This window comes from Callospermophilus lateralis, chromosome 7, assembly GCF_048772815.1.
Source record: "Callospermophilus lateralis isolate mCalLat2 chromosome 7, mCalLat2.hap1, whole genome shotgun sequence".
Classification (NCBI taxonomy): Eukaryota; Metazoa; Chordata; class Mammalia; order Rodentia; family Sciuridae; genus Callospermophilus; species Callospermophilus lateralis.
In genome coordinates, this window is record NC_135311.1 from 61,720,460 (window position 1) to 61,741,386 (window position 20,927).

Sequence of the window (20,927 nt, forward strand, 5' to 3'; positions counted from 1 at the left end):
TTGAATGTGTCTACAAAGATAAGAATCTTGACTAGAAAAAGTGGGGAGGAGGGTGGATTTGATATAGATGAAAAACTGTTCCATGGAGTTTAGTCGATTTGTTAAAATCATATAGCCAGCAAGTTAAAAAGCTGAAAATATCACTCCTTTCTGACCTCAAAGTTTATAGTCTTTCCACTATACAAGTATAATAATGTAAACCATCCCAGCAAAGTCCCTTTTCTAGCAGAGAAAAGTAAACATTTACACAGAACTTTAGAAGTCACAGTTGAAGCAACTTCAAAAACCATACAAAATATTTCTTAAAAGTCTTCGTTTTTTTCCCTTAAAGTTTTATTCTATTACAAAAAACGTCTGTATTTTTCCCATCATGAAAGCAAGGTATTTTCTAACTCAACTACTTCAAAAAAAATTAACTTTCCATAAAGGTGAACCACATTTATCCTCTGCTTCCCAGCTTCCTTGACCTGACACAGAGTCCCATATATGAGAATCCCAATACCTATAATTACTCTTTTCTTCTTCTTTGTTTTCTTTTTTATTTCTACCTCCTCTTCATATCTAAGTCTACAGATGTTGATGAGGTGAGAAATTTTCCTTCTCCTGGAATGAGTCATTTTAGCCCTAATGAAAAATCTCAAGGACTGAACATCTTATAATACTAACGACTGACTATTCAACATCTATTCTCTTCCAAGTTTTTCCTAAGAGACCTCATTTTTCTTAAATTTACCTATTCTTTTCTGTGCACCCTAATGCTCACCCCCAACTCATAGAGTACAGGATCCCAACTAATCTAAGCCAGTCACTTTGCTGTGGTTGCTTTAGGCATGGGCAAACAATATTTTGGTCATTGAGATGTAAGGGAAAGTCAGCTATATAATGTCTGGGAAAGGTTTCTTTGCTCCCTTAAAGAGACACCAGAAGAGATGGCCCCTTTTTGCTCCTGCACCTTTTTGTAAGGTGGATAGGCTAGTGCAATCTGGGACTGTTTTTGTCATCTTGTAATCACAAGAATTAACCCATGGAAGGGGGCAATACACAAAGAAGGGCATCACAAGAGAACATTCAACAAGAGCAAGAGCCCTAATCCTGCTGTGCCTAGGGCTGCTCTCTCTTAGGAGTCTTTATGTGACATAGTAAACGTCTTTATTGTTGGGATCTTATGAGTCATGTTTGCTTCTTGCAGTAAAAAGTATCCTAGCTGATACCATATTTCATTTATTTGGCAAAACACCTCTCTACTTAACCCTCTATATTCCCTCCCCAGAGTACAAAACCCCGTGTGAAACTAGTACCATTTTAACAATCCAATAAGAAAAGAAGGAATCATTAAGAAAGTGATTTCCTAAGTATTTTATAAGTTTCAATAAAATAGCCTATAGAGTATTACATAAATATTAGGACCCTCAAAATGACTTAAGATTGGCAGACTGATAATGAGAAAATTTATTGAGCACTTGCTCCGTATCAAAAACTGAGCTAGAAGCTTTATATAAATATTATCAAGTATAATCCTCTATATTATTCACTTCTTATAAACAAGAAAAGTGAGTCTGAATAACTTACTAAAATCATATAATATATGATCACTTAAGTGAAGAGGCAGGTTTTAAAATTAGTATGGCTCATCAAAGATCCATAGTTTTTCTTCCTATTTTGAATACTAAAACTACCTGGAAAATAGGTAAAAACACATGCAGTAAGACTGAATTAGACAGCATTGCAAACATACTCTCAAAATAAAAAAGTTTGTGGGTAAATTGAGAGAAAATTTTCTTTGAATAAATACTATAAGCAAATTTTAATTCAAATTGTACACATGACTAAATTTAAAGCAAAATTAACAAAAAGTAGTCAACAGATGATATGAAGAAGGGAATCAAGGATACTATATGGGATTAACAAGAAAAAGAGTTAGAAATAGGAATTAGCTCTTAGTAAAACATACTGTATATAATGTACATTTCAAAACAAGAAAATATGTACATACTATTTCTGTAAAAGCATTACTAGACATTTTAGAGTCAATTTAAATGACATTAATATTCATAAAAATGAATTACTTGCAGAAATTTGTTCTTACCTGTTTGTAATGAGCCGGGAATTAACATATCTATATTCACCTTCATACTTTTGTTCAGTAATTGTCATCTTACCAATGGGCCTTCTCAGTCTAGTTAGGAATAGCCCAGACACAACCAAGTAGGCCATCATGCTTGCTGGGCCCTGTTATTTTTAACAGAGAAAGATACACAAAGTTCAAGGATACCATAATAAAATCCACTGGATGCAAACATGTACAATTTCTATAATTAACTCCAATGAATGATAGAAAAGTCTCCTTGGGTTAATTTTTTTTCCCTGTTTCTTTCCTGAAAAAAATACACAATAGTCTCTACACTTTCACTCTGTCTACTACTCTAACCAATGCAGTTCATCCCTACTCTCCCATATCTGCTTACCTAAAAACCTATAATTTCAGTTCTTACTTTTCCTACAGCATCTAATGCTCTTCTATTCTTCTTGATAAGCTCTTAGTATTCCACAATAATCCTCATATCTCTGTCCTATTTTTCAATGTTAATATTCCCTCAGTTTCTTTCCTTATCTCTCTTCTCATCCCAAATTTGTACTTCTAGTCTCATCACTCTTATGATCCCAAGATATTATTGCCAAATTAGTACCATCACACATCTTCAACTCACTGCATAGACACCTCAAGTTCAATTCCCTCAAACTCTGCCTTTCCCTGCTTGTACATCTTGCTTCCAGCTGCTATACCTTCTAACTTTGTAAATGACCCTATCACCCATTCACCATTCTAAGAAAGAAGATTCAAGCTGTCCACGTTCATTACTGACCCTTCTTTCATTATTATATAAAATATATCCTATGCTGTGCCATACAAAAGTAATTATTTCCTGAAAATGCCATTCAGTGAGGTTGTTCTTATGTATGGTAAGCCTAACCTATCTAATGAACACCCTTTATCTCCTCAAAACAACTCAAGTATCAGTTCTAATTCTTTCAGGAGGTTAGTACCTGCCACTACCATTATTAAACTTTTCACACTGTTTTATAATTGCTTGAATAACTACATGTTTCACCTTTGTTCACATGTCACAATTTCTCTTCAGGGGAAATTTAATCATCTTTCTATACTATCTAGCATAATGTACATGAAATACAGTATCTATTCAAAATTGTTTTAAAATTAAACCTAGGGTTATGGGGTGCAGATCAGTCACAGAGTGCTTGCCTAGCATGCTGCAGGCTCTAGGTTTGAGCCCCAGAATCACCAAAAATAAAAACCTGAAAACCTGATTGAGAGTCTAGGGATAAGGCTCAGTGCTGGAACACAGGTTCAATACCTAGCACCCCCCCCCCCAAAAAAAATCCTGATTGATTCAAGGTGTTTCAAAAACTGCTGGAAATACAGGGCATGTGATAATTAAAACACAGTTTTTGCTTTCAAAATATGCAATATCAGATTAACAGTAATACACAAAGACATGTTTGTTTCTATACTAAAACAAAAATAGTATAGCATAGAGATAAGACAGGTTAGAATTAGTCACTCACTCACAATAAAAATAAGCTTTGAGAATGATTTAACCTGAATTACAGGATAGCAAAGGGTTAAGATGCTAGACAAGAAAAGTCAAACAAAACCCACTTTCCCTAGTGTTTTGGAAAGCAATAAAAACCATTATGTAAGTTATTTATTAATCAATTAAAAATGCATATATGTACACATAACATAAAACAATCCCATTCTACATGCTTGTGTTATAAATACTTACGACATTACATATTAAATGACTAAGTGAGAATATTCAAGAGAAAATTTAAAGGTAACTCTGGCCATGACAAATGCCAGAGGAAAGATAATAAAACTCATGGGATAGTTATATTATTATAAAATAGTCTTAAAATTGTTGTGACTATTCTGAATGTACTGCTGATATTTAACATTCAAGTTTTGGAGTAAAATGGTTGTCTTCAAATCTCCTTTTAGACATTACTTTTCAACAATGAGTGTCTATGTGTTCAATGTTTAAGTACTTCAGGTTATTACTGCAATAAAATTTTTCCAAGTGTCTGACTTAAGGGAAATTAAAAAGCTAAATTAGAATTTTTTAATCTTTAGTATAGTTTATAACCAAACTTTATTAGGTACATCATGTGAAAACATGTTCTTTGGGATACAAAAAAATTTTTTAGACCATCAAGCTATTCTCAACACAGTACTATAGCAATTTAAAAGGTGAAATAAAAATAGACTTACCTCAGCTCCAATTGCACTTGTTAACTTGAAAATATATAAAACTATATCTAAAAATGGCTGTAAAATAAATACAGAAAATTAAAACTGAAGAACTGGATTGCCAACTAATACATGCTAAACACAAAATGTTATTCAACATTTAATACTTAAATTATCAACATGTAGAGTTCATAGTGAGCATAATGTACTATAATAGAACCCAGATCAATGACTACATAAAACATACAGTTCTTATCTCAAGAAACCTAAAATAAAGATAACCTTAACAACATCTACTGACATCACATAGGAGAAATACTCATCACTTCCCATTAACTAAGACAGCCCTACTGTGATAATTAACCATTACCAACTTAGTAATTTCTCAATGTAATCTAAAGACACACAACAAAAGTACCTGAGCTATAACCTCAAATCTACTATCAACTTTTCTAGTTCTAATCATCTTCAGAAGAGGTTGCTCCTGCTCTAATACTGTTTGATTCTATTATTTTATCACAACATTTATAAACTGAAACTATCAAGTGAGCCCATGAATTTAATTTTATGACATAAAACTCAAGCTTCTATAACTACCTTACTTATACTGCTCCTCACAGAGAAGTCAACTGACATACTATTAGTGGCATGCATCATGAAGTGTTTCAAGGACCCCAAGTTTTGCTCATTCACTTGAAGTCTAGAGCTTCCCCTTCAGACGTCACTAGAAGAGATGGTTTATTCATTGGCCAAGATCTACCTTTTCTTTTTCTTTTTTTTCCTTTTTTCTCCCTTTTATAAATTATCAAGAAGTTAAAAATACTTATAAAACTCAAGTACATTTAAAAGTCATTGACAAGTCAAAAAAATGACTCAATTTAAGTCAGATATCAAATAATTAGATATTTAAAACAGTAAACACATCGCAGGTCACAGCATCTCCAGAATTAATTCAACAATACTCTTTTCTATTGTATATGCGATAAGACCTGAACTACACTTTTGTTCAAGTGCCAAGATGTAAAGAATATATTATAATTTGCCTATAGAATGGTATCAAAATTACATGAAAAGTTTTATGTAAATCTCCCACCCATAAACCCTATATCCCCTACCCACCGCCACATACTCAGAGAACAAATTTTAAATGTAGTAATGGGAACAGAAAAGAAAGCTGAATTACTGAATAACTATTTGTACTTGTCTAAGTTCCTAGAGTCCATATGAGTTAGCAAAGGCATCTGGAGAGCTAAATAAAGAAGAAAGTTTGGCATGAAATGAGAATATTTTAGCAGAGGGCCTGTATACAAGGAGGGAAGCTCTTGTGGATATATATCACTTTTTCAAGTACTGCTTTTCTCTCCAGCCATATACCTGAAGCAGGAGCATTCCCAGTCTTACAACTTGACCTAGTCCCTTATGTATAGTTTTTTGTCCCAAGACTGGATATCTGGGTCAGTTGTTACTGGAGGCAAAGATACTCTAATCAATCCAGTTTGAGACAAGCTCCTACCATAGTTCAAGGGTAGTTATGTAGATAAGAGTGGAAACTGGTGCATCTCAGATGAAGAGGGGAGGGGATGCTAGGTTAACAATCTCACAAGTGTCTGTTAAATGTGCTACTCAGTGCAGGAGATAAGGACAAAGAAGCTGGCTTAATGAGAAGAATATAGTAGAAATTCAAGGGTGATGAGAGAAGATGAGTAAGACAAGTAAGAACTGAAGACATGAATAGCTTAAAAGAAAACTGGTTAAAGCCTATCAAAGTCAAGAGCTTGGGCAATATTCTGAGAAGGGAAAAAACAGTATTTAGAAAACTGAAATAAATTTATATCATGTGAAAGTTTTCTGTCTACAACTTAATGATCTATTAGAAATGAAGAAAATAAAACACAAAAAAGGAAGGAAGCCCTTCACCTATAGTTTTGAGGATGTGGAATTAGATACATAAATTAAGTCAATTTCCAGCAACTTCAGATGTACACAAGTCAAGAGATGAGAATTCAGATGTATTTTACAGAAATCAACCTGAAAATTCTTACAAAATCTTTGTAAAAACAGTGAATGACCAATTCTAAGCCCAAACACTCACAAAAATAATATTAAAAAATAATTATATAACTGTAACTATTATAACAATTCCTGTTTTTCTCATAAAACACTGAATATTTATATGCTAAATTCAACAAATTTAACAATTTTTTAAAAACAGAGAAACTTACCTTAATAAGATTTGAATACAGATCAACTACACTGTTACAAAATTTTTCTACATCCTGTGTAAGCAGCTGGTCTGGATTAGCTATTCTGTTGTCCAGATTTCCCATTTTATAATATGTGAAAGTTCTAAAATAGTAATAAGAAAATAACTGTAAAACAAGTGATATTAAACACATAACCAAAAAAAAAAAAAATCACATTATGTCACCAAGTGCAAACTCAGAGAAGCAGAAATGTCTGAAGACAGAAGAGACTCTAAGAATTGTCTTAACTTATTTTAGACATAAGGAAGCAAGTCCAGAGATGGATGACTTGCTAACCATGAGTCACGGCGAGATTCCAGATAACTGAGAGATCATCCCCAGTATGCTTTTGTGTCTAGAAGTAGTTTTCTTAAAAAACATATATAAAAAAATAAGAAAAACTTCTATATCTCAGTATCGCAAATACTAACTGTTCAATTTAAGTATTTTTAATTTAAAAGTAAGCCATCACTGGGCTGAGGTTGTGGCTCAATGGTAGAGCACTTGCCTAACACGTGCGAGGCCCTGGGTTCGATCCTCAGCACCACATAAAAATAATAATAATAATAATAAGTAAATAAAATAAAGATGATATTGTGTCCAACTAAAAAAAATAAATTAAAAAAAAAAAAGTAAGCCATTACTTACTGGAGATACTCCTCATAGAGGTATCTGGTGAGCCTTACTCGGAAGCACAGTTTGAGCTCATTTAACCCATACTTCAAGAAGTTATTAACCAGAGAAATCTAAAACAAATATTATTCGTTTTACTTCACTTCTTACTTTTTTCACTTTACTTACTTCTGTATCAATTTACTGCATCCACAAATCCTATGATTTCTATAACTGCTAGTCCATATTATTATAATTCAATTGTTTTACATAGAATTTACAACAAAACAAAGAGAACAAGCTAAACCAAATGCACATGGCTTTTATTACCTTATGTTAAACTTTATGTGGAACTTAATTTAGAATATTAGTAATTATAAAATATTACTTTTTGTGAACAAAAAAATCAAAGCTGTCATCTTTCTATATAATATAAAGAAATGCTTTTAGAAATCCAAACATTTATTTTTATATCTTCTATTGCCTGCTCTTAGAACTACAACCCTAGACAATAAATGCTACTGAGTTTATTTTAAATAATAGTATAAGTTTTATACCAACTAACGTTGTTTTACAGATTATTTCTACAGCTATCTTTATTAATACTTTCCATAATTATATTAAAATCAATCCTTCCATAGTTCTGAACTCATATTTACATTTAAAATTCATGCATAACAAAAATTTTCTCAAGTAGTACTTGCAAAACACTGGTTTTCTACTGATTCTCCATCTTTAATATCTATGTTGCTTATGCCCACCACCAAGGTTTATTAAACTAGAATTTCTGATATTCTTTCAATTTTTACAATCAAGCTTCTCCTTTTTATCCCCAAATTTAGAACACTAAAATTCCTATAGGGTCAATAAGATAAAAATAGAAACCATGCTAATAAAATCATTCATATTTTAAAATAAATTATTTTTAATAAATTCAGATCATAAATGCTAATTTAAGATAAATTCCTATAATAGCTTAAAGCAATTGCTCTCAACCAGGGTGATGTGCTTCCCTATCTTGCCCCCAAATTAGCACAATATCTAGAAACATTTTTGGTTGTCACCACTAGGAAAGGAGTGCTACTAATGCTACTAAATACTAACACTGGGGAAAATATGGCCTGAAAGTTAAAACAAAACTCACTAAAATATGTATACCACAAATGAAATTGAACGAAGCAATTTATTTTAATTTTTCTACCTACTGTGATGATTTACATTTAAATATTAGACTATAAATTACAAAACTAAACTAAATTAGAACTTTGTATCATAAATCTTTAAAGAACTTAATAATTTAAAATCTTTAAAGATTTTAATAAGATGAAAATTTTCCCTAGGTGAATAAGATTTTTCAAGAATGAAACTTACGAGAGGCATGGCAGCGATGAAGTTGAATAAGTACCTCTTGAAATCTTTTCTGCTACGACCAATGATACCACTGCAAACCACCACATGCAATGCATTAGTTGCAAAAGAAGCAAAATTAATAAGAAAATTTTTGCAAAAGTCTAAATTTACTCTTGGAAATTTCTACTAAATTAAAAAAATAGAAACAAAGATATGAAAAAATATTTTCTTACAAAACATTTTCAAGCTTTGAAATGCTATCGTTTAAAAGAGTCTTCATGAACCTCACTCTGCAGATGACAAAATTAAGTAAGGATGATGATAACTAGGGGCTGGGGATGCAGTTCAATGGTATAGTTACAGCTAATTAGCATATGCAAGATCTTGGATTAGACCCAAACACCACCAAAAAAGAAAAAAAAGAACAATAACTAGTTCTTTCCTTACTAAAACTGGGAATTTGTTTTTAAAAAAAAAAAAAAAAGGCTTAAGTTATCACAAAAGGAGTTTAGATAGTGAAACAATTAACAACTTTCATAGCCCCAGGAATGGGTCACTATGGATAAACTGAAATAGTAAATTTTTCCTTTAAAGGGTCAAGAATGAGAATTCTAGGCTACATAGCCCTTACGGTCCCTGTTGCAACTACTCAGTTCTTCCACTATACCCTGTGGGTCCTTGTATCCAACCCTGGGACTCAACTCTGATGTCTTTAAAATACACATTAAAATTTAGTTCTTAATAAAAAGTTCTCTATTATAAGTTTGAAGTTTGAAAGTCACTGTACCATAAAGATCTCTGAGTATGATGTGTCTGTGATTTACTAAAGAGATATAATTTATTTGATCACAGAATTCTTTTCTAAGAATTTTCATTAATTTCCCCAAATGTAACAAAATATACATTAATAAACACTGGACTAAATGATTTAACACAATGCCCCACCAAAAAATGATTGATAAATGATAGAGAAATAATTTCCTTTCTATGAGGGAATAGGTAAATAAATTTGGGGAAATTTTGGTTAAAGAAAGCTAATAAATGCCTTTACCAAAAAGACCTTCTCAAAGATTTTAATACATACTGTCATTGTTGTAACTCTCTAACAGGGACTTATAGCATGTAGCATTTCCCTGGACAACACTTTAGGAAATGTTATCTTAAACTAATTGAAAAATTCATAGTCCAATTTTGATATAACCTTTAAAAAGTAAATAAAGTCTAAAAAAAATTAAACTAGAAGTTAAAATGGAACCACACAAAAAATTTTTATAGCAATAAGAATATCAGAAACATTAAGCAATTATATAGTACAAAAAGTTTAAAAGTTTAAGTTAAAATTGTTTGAACCAAACTACATAAAACTAAAGTGCTTTAGTGCTGCCCAAGCTATGAAGCACACAGATTAAAATTTGGTAAAGCACATGCCATCATTCAGCAATGGTTTACCATTGGAGTAGCAGCTATAAATTTATAAAATGGTTCCTTGAATAGAGCTTTATTTCTGCTTATTATTCCACTGCAAAAGAAAAATAATAATTAACAAAGAAAATTTTTATTAGTAGTTCTAATCTTTATTACTTCCAAAATATATAAGGACTTTTTAAAAAAGATACTTTGATAAATTTTAGAATGCTTTTAGTCAAATAGTTGAAAACAAAATATATCTTTATGATGAGATAAAGCAGCAACATGTTAAGAAGGATTCGCCTCCATATGTGCATTTATTGAATTATTATAATTTCTACCTAAAGACATATCCGACTAAGATCTGTCTATGCTACAAAGTCATCAGATTCAACAACAAATGAACTTATACAAAGAATATTAAAATGCATTAAGAAGTAGTCTTTGGAGACTCCTTTTAGCAGAAATACATGAAAATAGACCTGCACTGGAAGAGGCAAAAAATAAAAGACCGATAAATCCTTTGACAATGTGCTTTTAATAGTGATAAAGAGACATGTATTAATTATTCAAATAAAACTGCCCCACATTATGAATGCACAATATTTTAATACTTTTTAATTTGATCAAATATTAAAAATATTTAACCAAATATCAAAGATCTCATACATAACAGAGTCTCAAAAATATTTACTTAGTAGAAAATCAACAACTTTAATATTACTATTTTATAACTGGTGAATGTAGGTTAAGAAGATGAGGAAATTTCTTGTACTATTCTTGCAGCTTCTTTATATGTTTGAATATCAAAATACCTTAAGAAATTTCAGAAAAAAATAAAAAACTTTTTAAAAATCTCTATTTTATTTTAAGACAGGGTCTCACTGTATTGCCTGGCTGGACTAAAACTCAGCCAGGATCTTCCAGTCTTAGCCTCCCAAGTAGCTAGGATTACAGGTGTGCCACCAGACCCAGTTGTAACTAAAATTTAAAACTGAGTATCCAGTAGGTTGACTATCTACTAGAATAATAAACTGGCTCATGCTACATAGTAACTTTCTTCTTGTGCATCATTACCAATTAATATATTACCTACTCTTGGCTGTGTGTTTTTTCCAGGTTATTAGTATTTAACAAAATTAAAATTATTGTGTATTCAATTAAAGTTGGAAATCCCTAGTATACAAAAAAAAGTATTATTCTTTTGGATTACTAAAGTATGAAATCACAAAGCCTGAATAAAATGGGAAAAAAAACTTTCAAAAATAAAGTAATTTTCTAATCTATTCTACTACTGTTCAGGGTTCTTTAAAAATAATACGTGGCTGATTCTACACAGATACCTAATACATTTTTCAATAGTGGATGTAACCTGTAGATTTTTGCCACAAAGCATTCAACAATATTATAATTGGGGAGACTATATTTTTATCAAAACGTAAGGCATTTAAAGTCACAGATAAAATTATCAAAGGAAAAAATTAAATTTTACAACTCATATGAAAGGACATAAATGTCTTCTATCCATCAGTTACGTAAGGTCTCAGATTACCTGTGCACACAGTTTATAAAAACAGAACTTAGCAATAAAATTGATTTTCCTCAAGCTAATGTACTAGCAACAATGAACAAATATTTCACTTATGTTTATGTTTTACTTCTTTGAATATGTTAGAGGATTCCTCACTAGGACACATATACATAAAAAGGCTCCTACATACATCCTTCAAGGGAGACCAGACAATCATCAAGCCTTTATTCCTGCTTTTTAAGATCTTCACTTTTAAATATGAATTCTCTGTCAAGAGCCACAGAATACTTGAGAAAAGACCAAAATAACAAAGGACCATGAAAGAAAAAACACTGAGAGCTAAAAAACAAAAACTAAAACAAAATATACTTTTAAAAACTTAATAGCTTGAGATGAAAAACATTGGATATTTGAAAGTATAATTGCTACAGAAACATCCACATGCAAAAGAAATCTTAGAAATAAAATTATATTGTGTACATGTATGAATATATAATAACAAATCCCATCATTATGTATAACTATAATGCACAAAAAAAGTGGAAAGAGAAAATTTTTTAGCAAAGAAATAAAATTGTAACAAAAATTCACTGGATAATAATGTCCCAGAAAAGAGAATATAATGTCACAGTTGAAAATAGAAATTTAAAGATATACAGGTGATCAGTCTGGGATTCAACTCTCAACTAAAGATTTCAAAAAAAAAAAAAAAAAGGAAAATTTTTTTAAAAAACAACAACAAAATATTCCCAGAATGAAGAATGAATTCCCAAATTAAAATGAGCCCACCTCATGACCAGCACAAAAAAATGATGAAAAAAATTCACACCAATGTTTAGTGAAATTTTCAGGTACAGTAATACCTAAACATTAAAAAATAATAATGAGAATGACCATAGGCCTCAAGACCCAATGTGGGTATATAGATTTTTAAAATTCTTAAATATTTATTTATAACATGTATCAGACATATTTAGCAACCTCATGAAGTGTAATTAAATAAGCTGAATCACTTAAGGCAATATATTTCATTTTAAGAAAAAGGACAAAATTCCATAGTGATATTGATGATGTTGATAAAAATCAAGGTGTGTGGTTTTTAACCTCTGTTACAATTAGAAGCACCTAAGACATTTCAACAAGTGAGGACTAACTGAAGCAGGATCTCTATGGGTGAGGTTCAGGTATTAGCAGTTTTTAAAATTCTCTATATGAGGAATGTGATGGACATCATTGTCCAAAGTACATATATGAACACACGAATTGGTGTGAACATACTTTATATACAAACAGAGATATGAAAAATTATGTTCTATATGTGTAATAAGAATCGTGATGCATTCCGCTTCCATGTATTTAAAAAATAAAAGCAATTTAAGAAATAAAATTAAAAACTGGAAAAAAAATTCTCTATATGATTCCTGTCATTCTGCAACCAAAGCTGGGAGATAAAAACCAAGAAAAATGGTTTCAAAATGCTGAGGTAAAGTAATTTCCAGCTTGGAATACATAAATACATCTAAATTAACAATCAAGTGTGAAAGCAAAAGAAAGACATTTTCAGATCTACAAGGTCTCAAAAATGTATCTCCTTTGTAGCTCTTCTCAGAAAAAAAACTGTCAAAATAAGAAAGTAAACTGAGAAAGAAAACATTAAAAGATCCAGAAAATAGGTTATTTATTGCAGGAGAGAAAAATGAAAGAAATTCATTCCAGCCAGGTGCCATGGCATGAGCCTTTAATCCCAGCAGCTCCAGAGGCTGAGTCAGGAACAGCTAGAGTTCAAAGCCAGCCTTAACAACTTAGCAAAGCCCTAAGCAATTTAGTGAGATCCTGTCTCAAAATAAAAAATAAAAATGGCTGCAGATGTGACTCAGTGCCTCTGGATTCAATCCCCAATACCAAAAAAAGAAATTAATTCCCCAAATAATCATAAAAGTAAGTCAAGCTGAGTATGGTGGCACACACATATAATCCTGGTGACTCAGGAGGCTAAGGAAGCTGGATCTCAAGTTCAAGGATAGACTGAGCAACTTAGTAAGATCTTGTCTCAAAATAAAAAGGACTGGGAAGCTAGCTCAGAGATAGAGCTCTTACCAAGCTTGTGCAAGGCCCTGGTACAATACTTATATCCAAAAATAAAAAAGCCAATTCAAAATAACTGCTATTCAGTGGGTCTAAAGTAGAATCAATACTAATTAGAGCAGCAAGACAGGAAACTAAAGAGACATAGGGTAGAGATTGAAACACAGACATAAAACTGAGAGATTACCTACTACCTCTGACATACTATAATGCTGTGAAGACTTTACAGTTTTGTCAAAAGGTCTGAACTAAATTATAATAGTAGGCAAAATATTAAAAGTGCACAAAACAAAACTTTGCAATTTATAAATGCAAGGACCAAAAACAAAAATGCTTTTAAGCATGTGGCTCAGCTGTAAACAATAGTCAATATCATGTAACCAATAAATACCAATTTAACAAAAATTGCAACATGACATTGAAAATATGATCTTGGGTATCAACAGGAGTACCAAAGAGCTAATTTTCTCATCCCAAAATAAGAAATGTATACATACATTTTAGAACTGAAAGAATCTATAGACAGAAATACAAGTATGTTATGCCAAAACACAGAAATAAAATGAAATAGTAAAAAGAATGGAAAACAACTGGCTCTGAGTAATGGCAGTTGGAAGCCTAAGCCACGGGATTGTTTTGTAATAAAGTAACCTTTAACCTTTGCTGCAATTAGAAGCACCTGAGACATTTAACATTGAGCTATGTTCATATTTCACTATGATTAAAATAGAAAAGAATAGAACTTACTACTAGTTTTAGGGAGGCTTGTGTTAAATTTAAAACCTACATAATTTATATTCAGAGGTATGTGCTTAATTTAAGGGCTTTAATCCTCTGCAGCTAAACTTCTTTATTCTCCCACAAAAATAAGTCAAAATTTAGGTGTCTCATTCAAAAAGTTAGCTTATATTAAGTATTTTTAAAAATTTTCTGACAAGAAAAAAAACTTTTGACATTCATTTGGTATCATAATACATTCCTCATTAAAAGACAAATGGTGAATGGTTATAACAATCATATCCAATCTAGCATTTCTGAAGTTGTTAAAACAAAATTATCAATTCTTATGATTAATAACATATAGAAAGACTATGATGAAAAAAATTTTTAAAAATACTAAATTCAAAAGCAGAAAAAAGATCTAAGTACTATTTTCTTCTAATCAACATGTTCAATGTAATTCACTGAAATGCTTTGATTTTTCCAAAAAATTATATTATTCATTTCAGATATCCCACTTGGTGGCTCTTTTAAATTCTAATGATTGCACTTGTACTGTACTTTAATTTTGAGATTAGTTGTCTCTAATTCCCTATAAAATGTCAGCTCAGGAAGCCTTGGTACAGAATTTCTCCTCTTTGTTGGAGTATATATATCCCTATTATCATGTAGCACAGTTCCTGGAACATGGGAAACAAAAAATTTTAAATAAACAAACACATAATTTGATTTAAGTATCCTTAGCCTGATTTAGAATTTTTGTTAATAAATATTTTTTTTGTCTATAAATATTTTTTGTTTTATAAGACAAAGCTTAAATATGAGACAATTAGTATTTCACATATATATATGTATTTACACAAAAAAGGTGAATGGACAAGTACCTTTCAATGAGTGTCCCATTTTGAATCATCCAAACATCACAATATGTTCGAGACACCAGCATAACAGCAATAAGTACCAAGTATCCTGTCTAAAATAAATCCAAGTATTACAAATTAAATGCATTTGTAAAAGTTAAAAGGATGATTACCTGGTAAAGACTTTTGGTTTCAAAATTTAAAGCTTTATTGTACCTTAATACAGTGGAACTACATTTTAGCTATCGGCAATTTTTAACCATAGCCTAAAAGGAAACTTAAAGTTATAAAATAAATGGAAAAAGCCTTATAGATCATTTAATCTCTCTCATCTGGAATTCAAAACTGGATCCCTGAGTTATCATGGCAAGATTTACACATAAAAAAATAACAAGAAAACGGACAAACTCAAGCGAGTACACTTGTGAAACTTCGTATAAAAAGTGATGTGATGGAAAGGTGTGGAATAGCAAAGACAGTTACAGCACAGAAATACATTAAATAAATTAAGTAAAACAAAGATGACAACTGAGATTACAGGTAAAAAGAACAGGTGAAGAATTTAATGGTGGGGAAAAAAGATTAAAACCATATGAATATGGTGTTGCATATAGAGCCAAATTTAAAGTCAATATGAAATCACTGTAAGCTGCTACTAAGTAGAACAAAATGTTAAAAAAAGAGATATTCTGAGAATGTTACTTAAGCAATGCTGTACAAGATAGATCATGAAGCAGGAAGAGATGAGAATTCTGACACCACTCCCTCCTCCCCCATCAATAAACAAATTAAAAGCTGATCTTTGAAAACTCCTAAATTGGAAGAATATGAGAGTAACATACAAGCTAAAGTTGGGGAAAGGACCTAGGGAATTGGAGGAAGGAGGTTGCTGGATACTGTGTTCAAAGTTATTGAAGTGAAGGACAACTCCATCTATTACTTATATATTTTTTGTGAAACAAACACTGTTTTTTAAAAGGTGAATATATTGGAAATATGGCCCTTGAAAGTGAAAGACAAGGCAGAGGGTCATTGCACAGAAGTTATTACATCAAAGAAATTATGTAAATGAGCTGTGGCAGCTGCTACCCCAATGTTTGCCAGAGTTAGCTAGAAAGATATCACCTTCCTACCTTATCCCAACATCCCAAAGTATTTAAATAACAGAAGAACCTAAAGAATTGACATCTACAGTTAGCATTTATTAAATGTTACATGTATACATGTTCATTTAATAAATGCTAACTGTAGATGTCAATTTAACTTATGATAATACCAACTTTAACTACAGTCTCAACTCTAAAGTAATCATTAAGGTACAAAGAAAACATTAGACCGTTAATGTTTTCCTTCACTTTATATTCTTGGCTCATTTTTTCTTTACATGAGTATCAAGTTTACTTGTCTCACTATCACAAAATCTGGTGAACTAGACAATTATGAAATGCTTCATACAAAGGATATCCTTAAAATTACCACTATTCCCTATTACTAATTTGTGCATGCAATAGAAACTAAAGATATGCACTGGTTTAGGCAATCCATCTCTCAACTTTCGTACTTCCACACATTCATATGTGCTGTATTTTCATTTATCTCTCTCTCTCTCTTCCATTTTCTATACTTCTAAGGGAGTTTATTCTACTTCTTTGAACTGGGGTTAAACCTAAATTTTTACATCCCTCAAAGACAGTATATAAAATGACTCTGTGACATAGCTAGATCTAAACACAACTGGGAAACTAGTCAAGTAAGACCTTTCTACCTCCTCATTGACTCCTGGGGGATTATCCACAGTGCCCTGATGAACTCACTGTACATGCAGCACACCTGCAATCGGCAAAGTAAGCACTGAGCTGCTAAGTTTCTAGTGAGTAAGATGCTAATCTTTCCAGAGAAACTTGCATTTCCAATAGAGATTCTTCAAAGCCAGTTAGGTGTAGAACACAGAAAACCATACATTGTGCCTAAAGAGTTATAAGAAATCTTCACAAAGCAGGTAACAAGTGTTAAGTTTTATTTTTATTTTTTTAACATATCTGGCTTGGGGAATGGTAGGGCAGGATGTTAGAAGACATTGAGAACAAATGAAAGCACAAGAATCTGACTGTAAGACTAAATAATCTTCTAAGCAGATGATATTGAAAGGAAGGCTAAATTCTGATTGTGACTACAAGAGAAAAGAAGCCAAATGTTTTTATGTGTTTTAGAAAGAAGACTGGACAAGGAAAGAAGCAATAAACAAGTAATAATGCAGGTAAGACATAGTGAAAACAGCAGGAATATAAAGGGGAAAACTAAGTTATGAGAAACTCTAGGGTACTTGAATAGAACATTTATAATATAAAGGAAGGAGTAGATTTTAGAAGTGTGTGATCTTATTTTTATCAAAATACAGGTTCCTACACAAGAAGACTATACATTAAAATGAATAAGAAGACAATAGGGCTGAGAAGAAAATGTATCTATCTGCATTTTCCAATTTTTTCTTTAAGAAGTAAGTATTACCTGTCTACTTAGGGAAAAAATGTTATTACATTTTTTTCTTAAAGTTTCTCAAGGACACAACGCCAAGAAAAAGAAAATGAGTCCCATGTGATGGAAGAATGGTGAGCTCTTGAGGAACTAGTGCTTTGGGAATATCTTACCTTTATCTTGCTATTAATACATTATAAGGCTAATGCTTTTTAAAATACAATGGGAAATATTTTAAAATGATAAAATGACAGAAAACATTTTAAAAGAGAAAATTCTAGAAGTGTGACTAATTAAAAAACACTAATATCCAGTTAAGAACAGGAGGAAAAATAAGCAGATCCCAGTGACTAAAAAGATGTGGCATGGGGAGGAAGAGGAGACAAAGGCAATGATATTTCTAATTACACAATGGTAGAATGCTGAAGAATGAAAAAAGAACACTGCATTACTTTAATAATCATTAAGAATGCCTATCAAATAATGATAGAAATAATCTTGATAAAAAGATAAAAGAAAGGATAATAAAATTTTATTCCTACAACCAGCTCACTTCCTGAAAATATTTAAAGAATTTAGATACCATTTGGGGTATCTTAGAAATATATTTAATTAAATATGAAGAAGCAACCCTCAAAAATATTCTATACCAAATGACTTATAATCATCTCAATGTTATAAAAATGCTTTGTCATTTTAAATTTAATCTTGGTTTTAATAACAGTATTTAACACTGAAGCAACACCATGGAAGGTAGCTATAATGCAATACTCTAGTATTTTACATAAAACAGAATGAAATAATATCTCATAAACAGAAAACTATGAAAAAGCTGGCACTGAGCAAGCATACTTGCATGACAGGGACTAGTTTAGAGACAAAAAAGTTAGTAGTCTTCTTTATTTACACAGAAAACATTTGACCGTTAGTACTACCTAAATTATAATTTATTGTTCTAATCTCAAAACCTTTAAACTTTAACATTTAACATTACAATTTCATAAGACTTACCTCTTTACAAAATGTCCTAGGGACCATGATTTTCAGGATCTGTGTGAGCCTCGATAAAAACACCCTGTCCACCACAGCTCGCTCTTTTTTCCCTTCTTTCTACATTTAAAAAACAAAACAAAACATTTTTAAGACAGTTAAAACAAAAAAGATTAAATATTTCATCTAAGTCAACACAGATAACTATCAAGAGAGTACTGCACAGTTCTTCATAAACATGCTTCCCAGAAAATAAGATGTTCCCTAGAAACTGAATAGGGAAGGGAGTTGTGGAGCTATCTGAATATCTAGAAGCAAGCAGAAGAAACAACAACTGCAAAATAACAAGGTGAAAGCATGTTTAATGTGCTTGAGGAATAACAAAATGACCAGTCTAGATGGAGCTTTGAGAAAGGCATAGTAGTAGATGAGATAAGAGAAGAGTTAAGAAATGCTCAAGTACTTCCTAATGTTTCTTTTATTACCTACTTCTTGATTAACGGAAGACTACAAAAAAGAAAATTACAACAGGATTTTCTCTGATAAAAATCAGAAAATTTTTGGATTCCTAGATTTCCAATAAGCAATTTGCTAATTCACTCTCTCCTCCTTATAAATTCAAAGACAGAAAAGGTTCCTTTATTCATGCAGTACAGTCTATCAGGGAAAACAGATTTTTTAAAAAAAGGAAACCAATAAAAAAAAGTATTACAAATTGACTAGACAAGGCCTTAAGAAAAATAAGAATGGTTCAGACAGGATGGCCAGAAAGATCTCTTGTCATTTACACTGAGGCATAAATAAAATGAAGCCACATGATTATTTGGGAAAGGAGGACGGGGGTGGGGGATAAAGCACAAGGAATAGCAGCGCAAAAACCCAGTGTTGGGAATAAAACTGTTGTGTATTTTAACAGCAAGATGCTAGAGCAAAAGGAACAAGAATGACAGACGGTGAAAAGGTAGACAGGATAGAGCCTTGAGGTCACAGAAAGGACTGAGAATTGACTATTATTGTAGAGATATTAAAGATAAAATGATATTCAAAGATAAAATGATATTCTCTCCCTCTGAGATTTCTTTATTTTCACTGGATCTATGAATTGTCTATGGTAGAGAGTATTTACTTTATTGACAGTGACATCAATAGCCTATGGTAGAGGATATTTACTTTAATACCCTTAGACCATCTGGGGAAATAGCGGGAGAAACTTCTTAGAAAAGGCAAGACACTCCAGAACCCCAATCCCTACCTAGCTCTTTTCTGACTCTCAAAAATCAAGGTTCACTTACTTATTTGATTAACTAACTGGGGATTAAACCCAGGGCCTTACATAAATTACGGAAGCTACATCCCCAATCCTTTTTTTTTTTTTTTTTTTTGAGAGAGAGAGATAGGATCCCACTAAATTACCCAGGCTGGCCTTGAACTTGTGATCTTCTTGCCTTAACCGCCCTAGTAACTGGGATTACAGGTATGCCTCATTGTGCCCAGCAGTACTATCCTCTTGATAAACAAATACCCATAGTTACTATTAGTTAGACTACTATTACACAAACTTCAGAGTAATTATGCTTTAATTAATATCTAACTTGAACTTAAAGTGAAGAGTTTTAGTACTGTATTTCACTGTGCAAAGTGATTTATATAAGCCTAATAAACAGGCACCAAGTAGTTCAGAATTGTAGACAAAGAAGCTTGAAGAAAAGGATAGATAGAAAGGACTAGCCAGGTGCAGTGTTCCATGAATTGCAGATCTGAGGTCAGCCTGGGCAACTTAGCAAGAACCTGTGCCAAATTAAAAAACAAAAAAGTCTGGAAATGTAGTTTAGTTGTAAAGCAACCCAGGGTTCAATCCCAGTAATAAAAAGGGGGTGCTGGGGAGAACAAGAAAACAATCAGTCCACCCTATCACTGCTGTACGGAGATTCAGGTTTCAAGTCTTGCAGAGATATAAACCACCTCCTACTGAATTACACTGACAGTCTACTGTATTCACACATACATTCTTTCATTCATTTATTCATTCAACAAATATTTACTTGATCCAAGGCAGTATACCAAATGATCAGGACAATAGCAGTAAACAAAAGAGGCTAAAATCCTACTCAAAATCTAGTTGAAGCCAGCCACAGTAGCACACACCAGTATCTCAGCAGCTCAGGAAGATGAGGCAGGAGTACCGCAAGTTCAAAGCCAGCCTCAGCAAAAAGCGAGGTGCTAAGCAACTCAATGAGACACCCTGTCTGTAAATAAAATACAAAACAGGGGTGGGGATGTGACCTTGGTAGCCAGGTGCCCCTAAGATCAATCCTGAGTACCACCAAAAAAAAAAAAAAAAAAAAAATCTAGTTGAGATAGCCTATTATCCTCAAACCAAACCT

General features: G+C 31.9%; 1 protein-coding gene across 1 annotated transcript in view; it reads right to left on the reverse strand.

Moving 5' to 3' along the window:
• The window catches only part of Abcd3 (ATP binding cassette subfamily D member 3), an 85,781-nt gene that overhangs the window by 29,983 nt on the left and 34,871 nt on the right, over window positions 1-20,927 (reverse strand). Inside the window, exons 3-9 of the mRNA XM_076863459.1 lie at window positions 18,565-18,663; window positions 15,103-15,191; window positions 8,497-8,566; window positions 7,162-7,259; window positions 6,493-6,616; window positions 4,292-4,348; window positions 2,087-2,229 (exon numbers count right to left, since the gene is read on the reverse strand). Of these exons, the coding sequence (XP_076719574.1) occupies window positions 2,087-2,229; window positions 4,292-4,348; window positions 6,493-6,616; window positions 7,162-7,259; window positions 8,497-8,566; window positions 15,103-15,191; window positions 18,565-18,663 (680 nt within the window). The remainder of the gene's footprint in view (window positions 1-2,086; window positions 2,230-4,291; window positions 4,349-6,492; window positions 6,617-7,161; window positions 7,260-8,496; window positions 8,567-15,102; window positions 15,192-18,564; window positions 18,664-20,927) is intronic.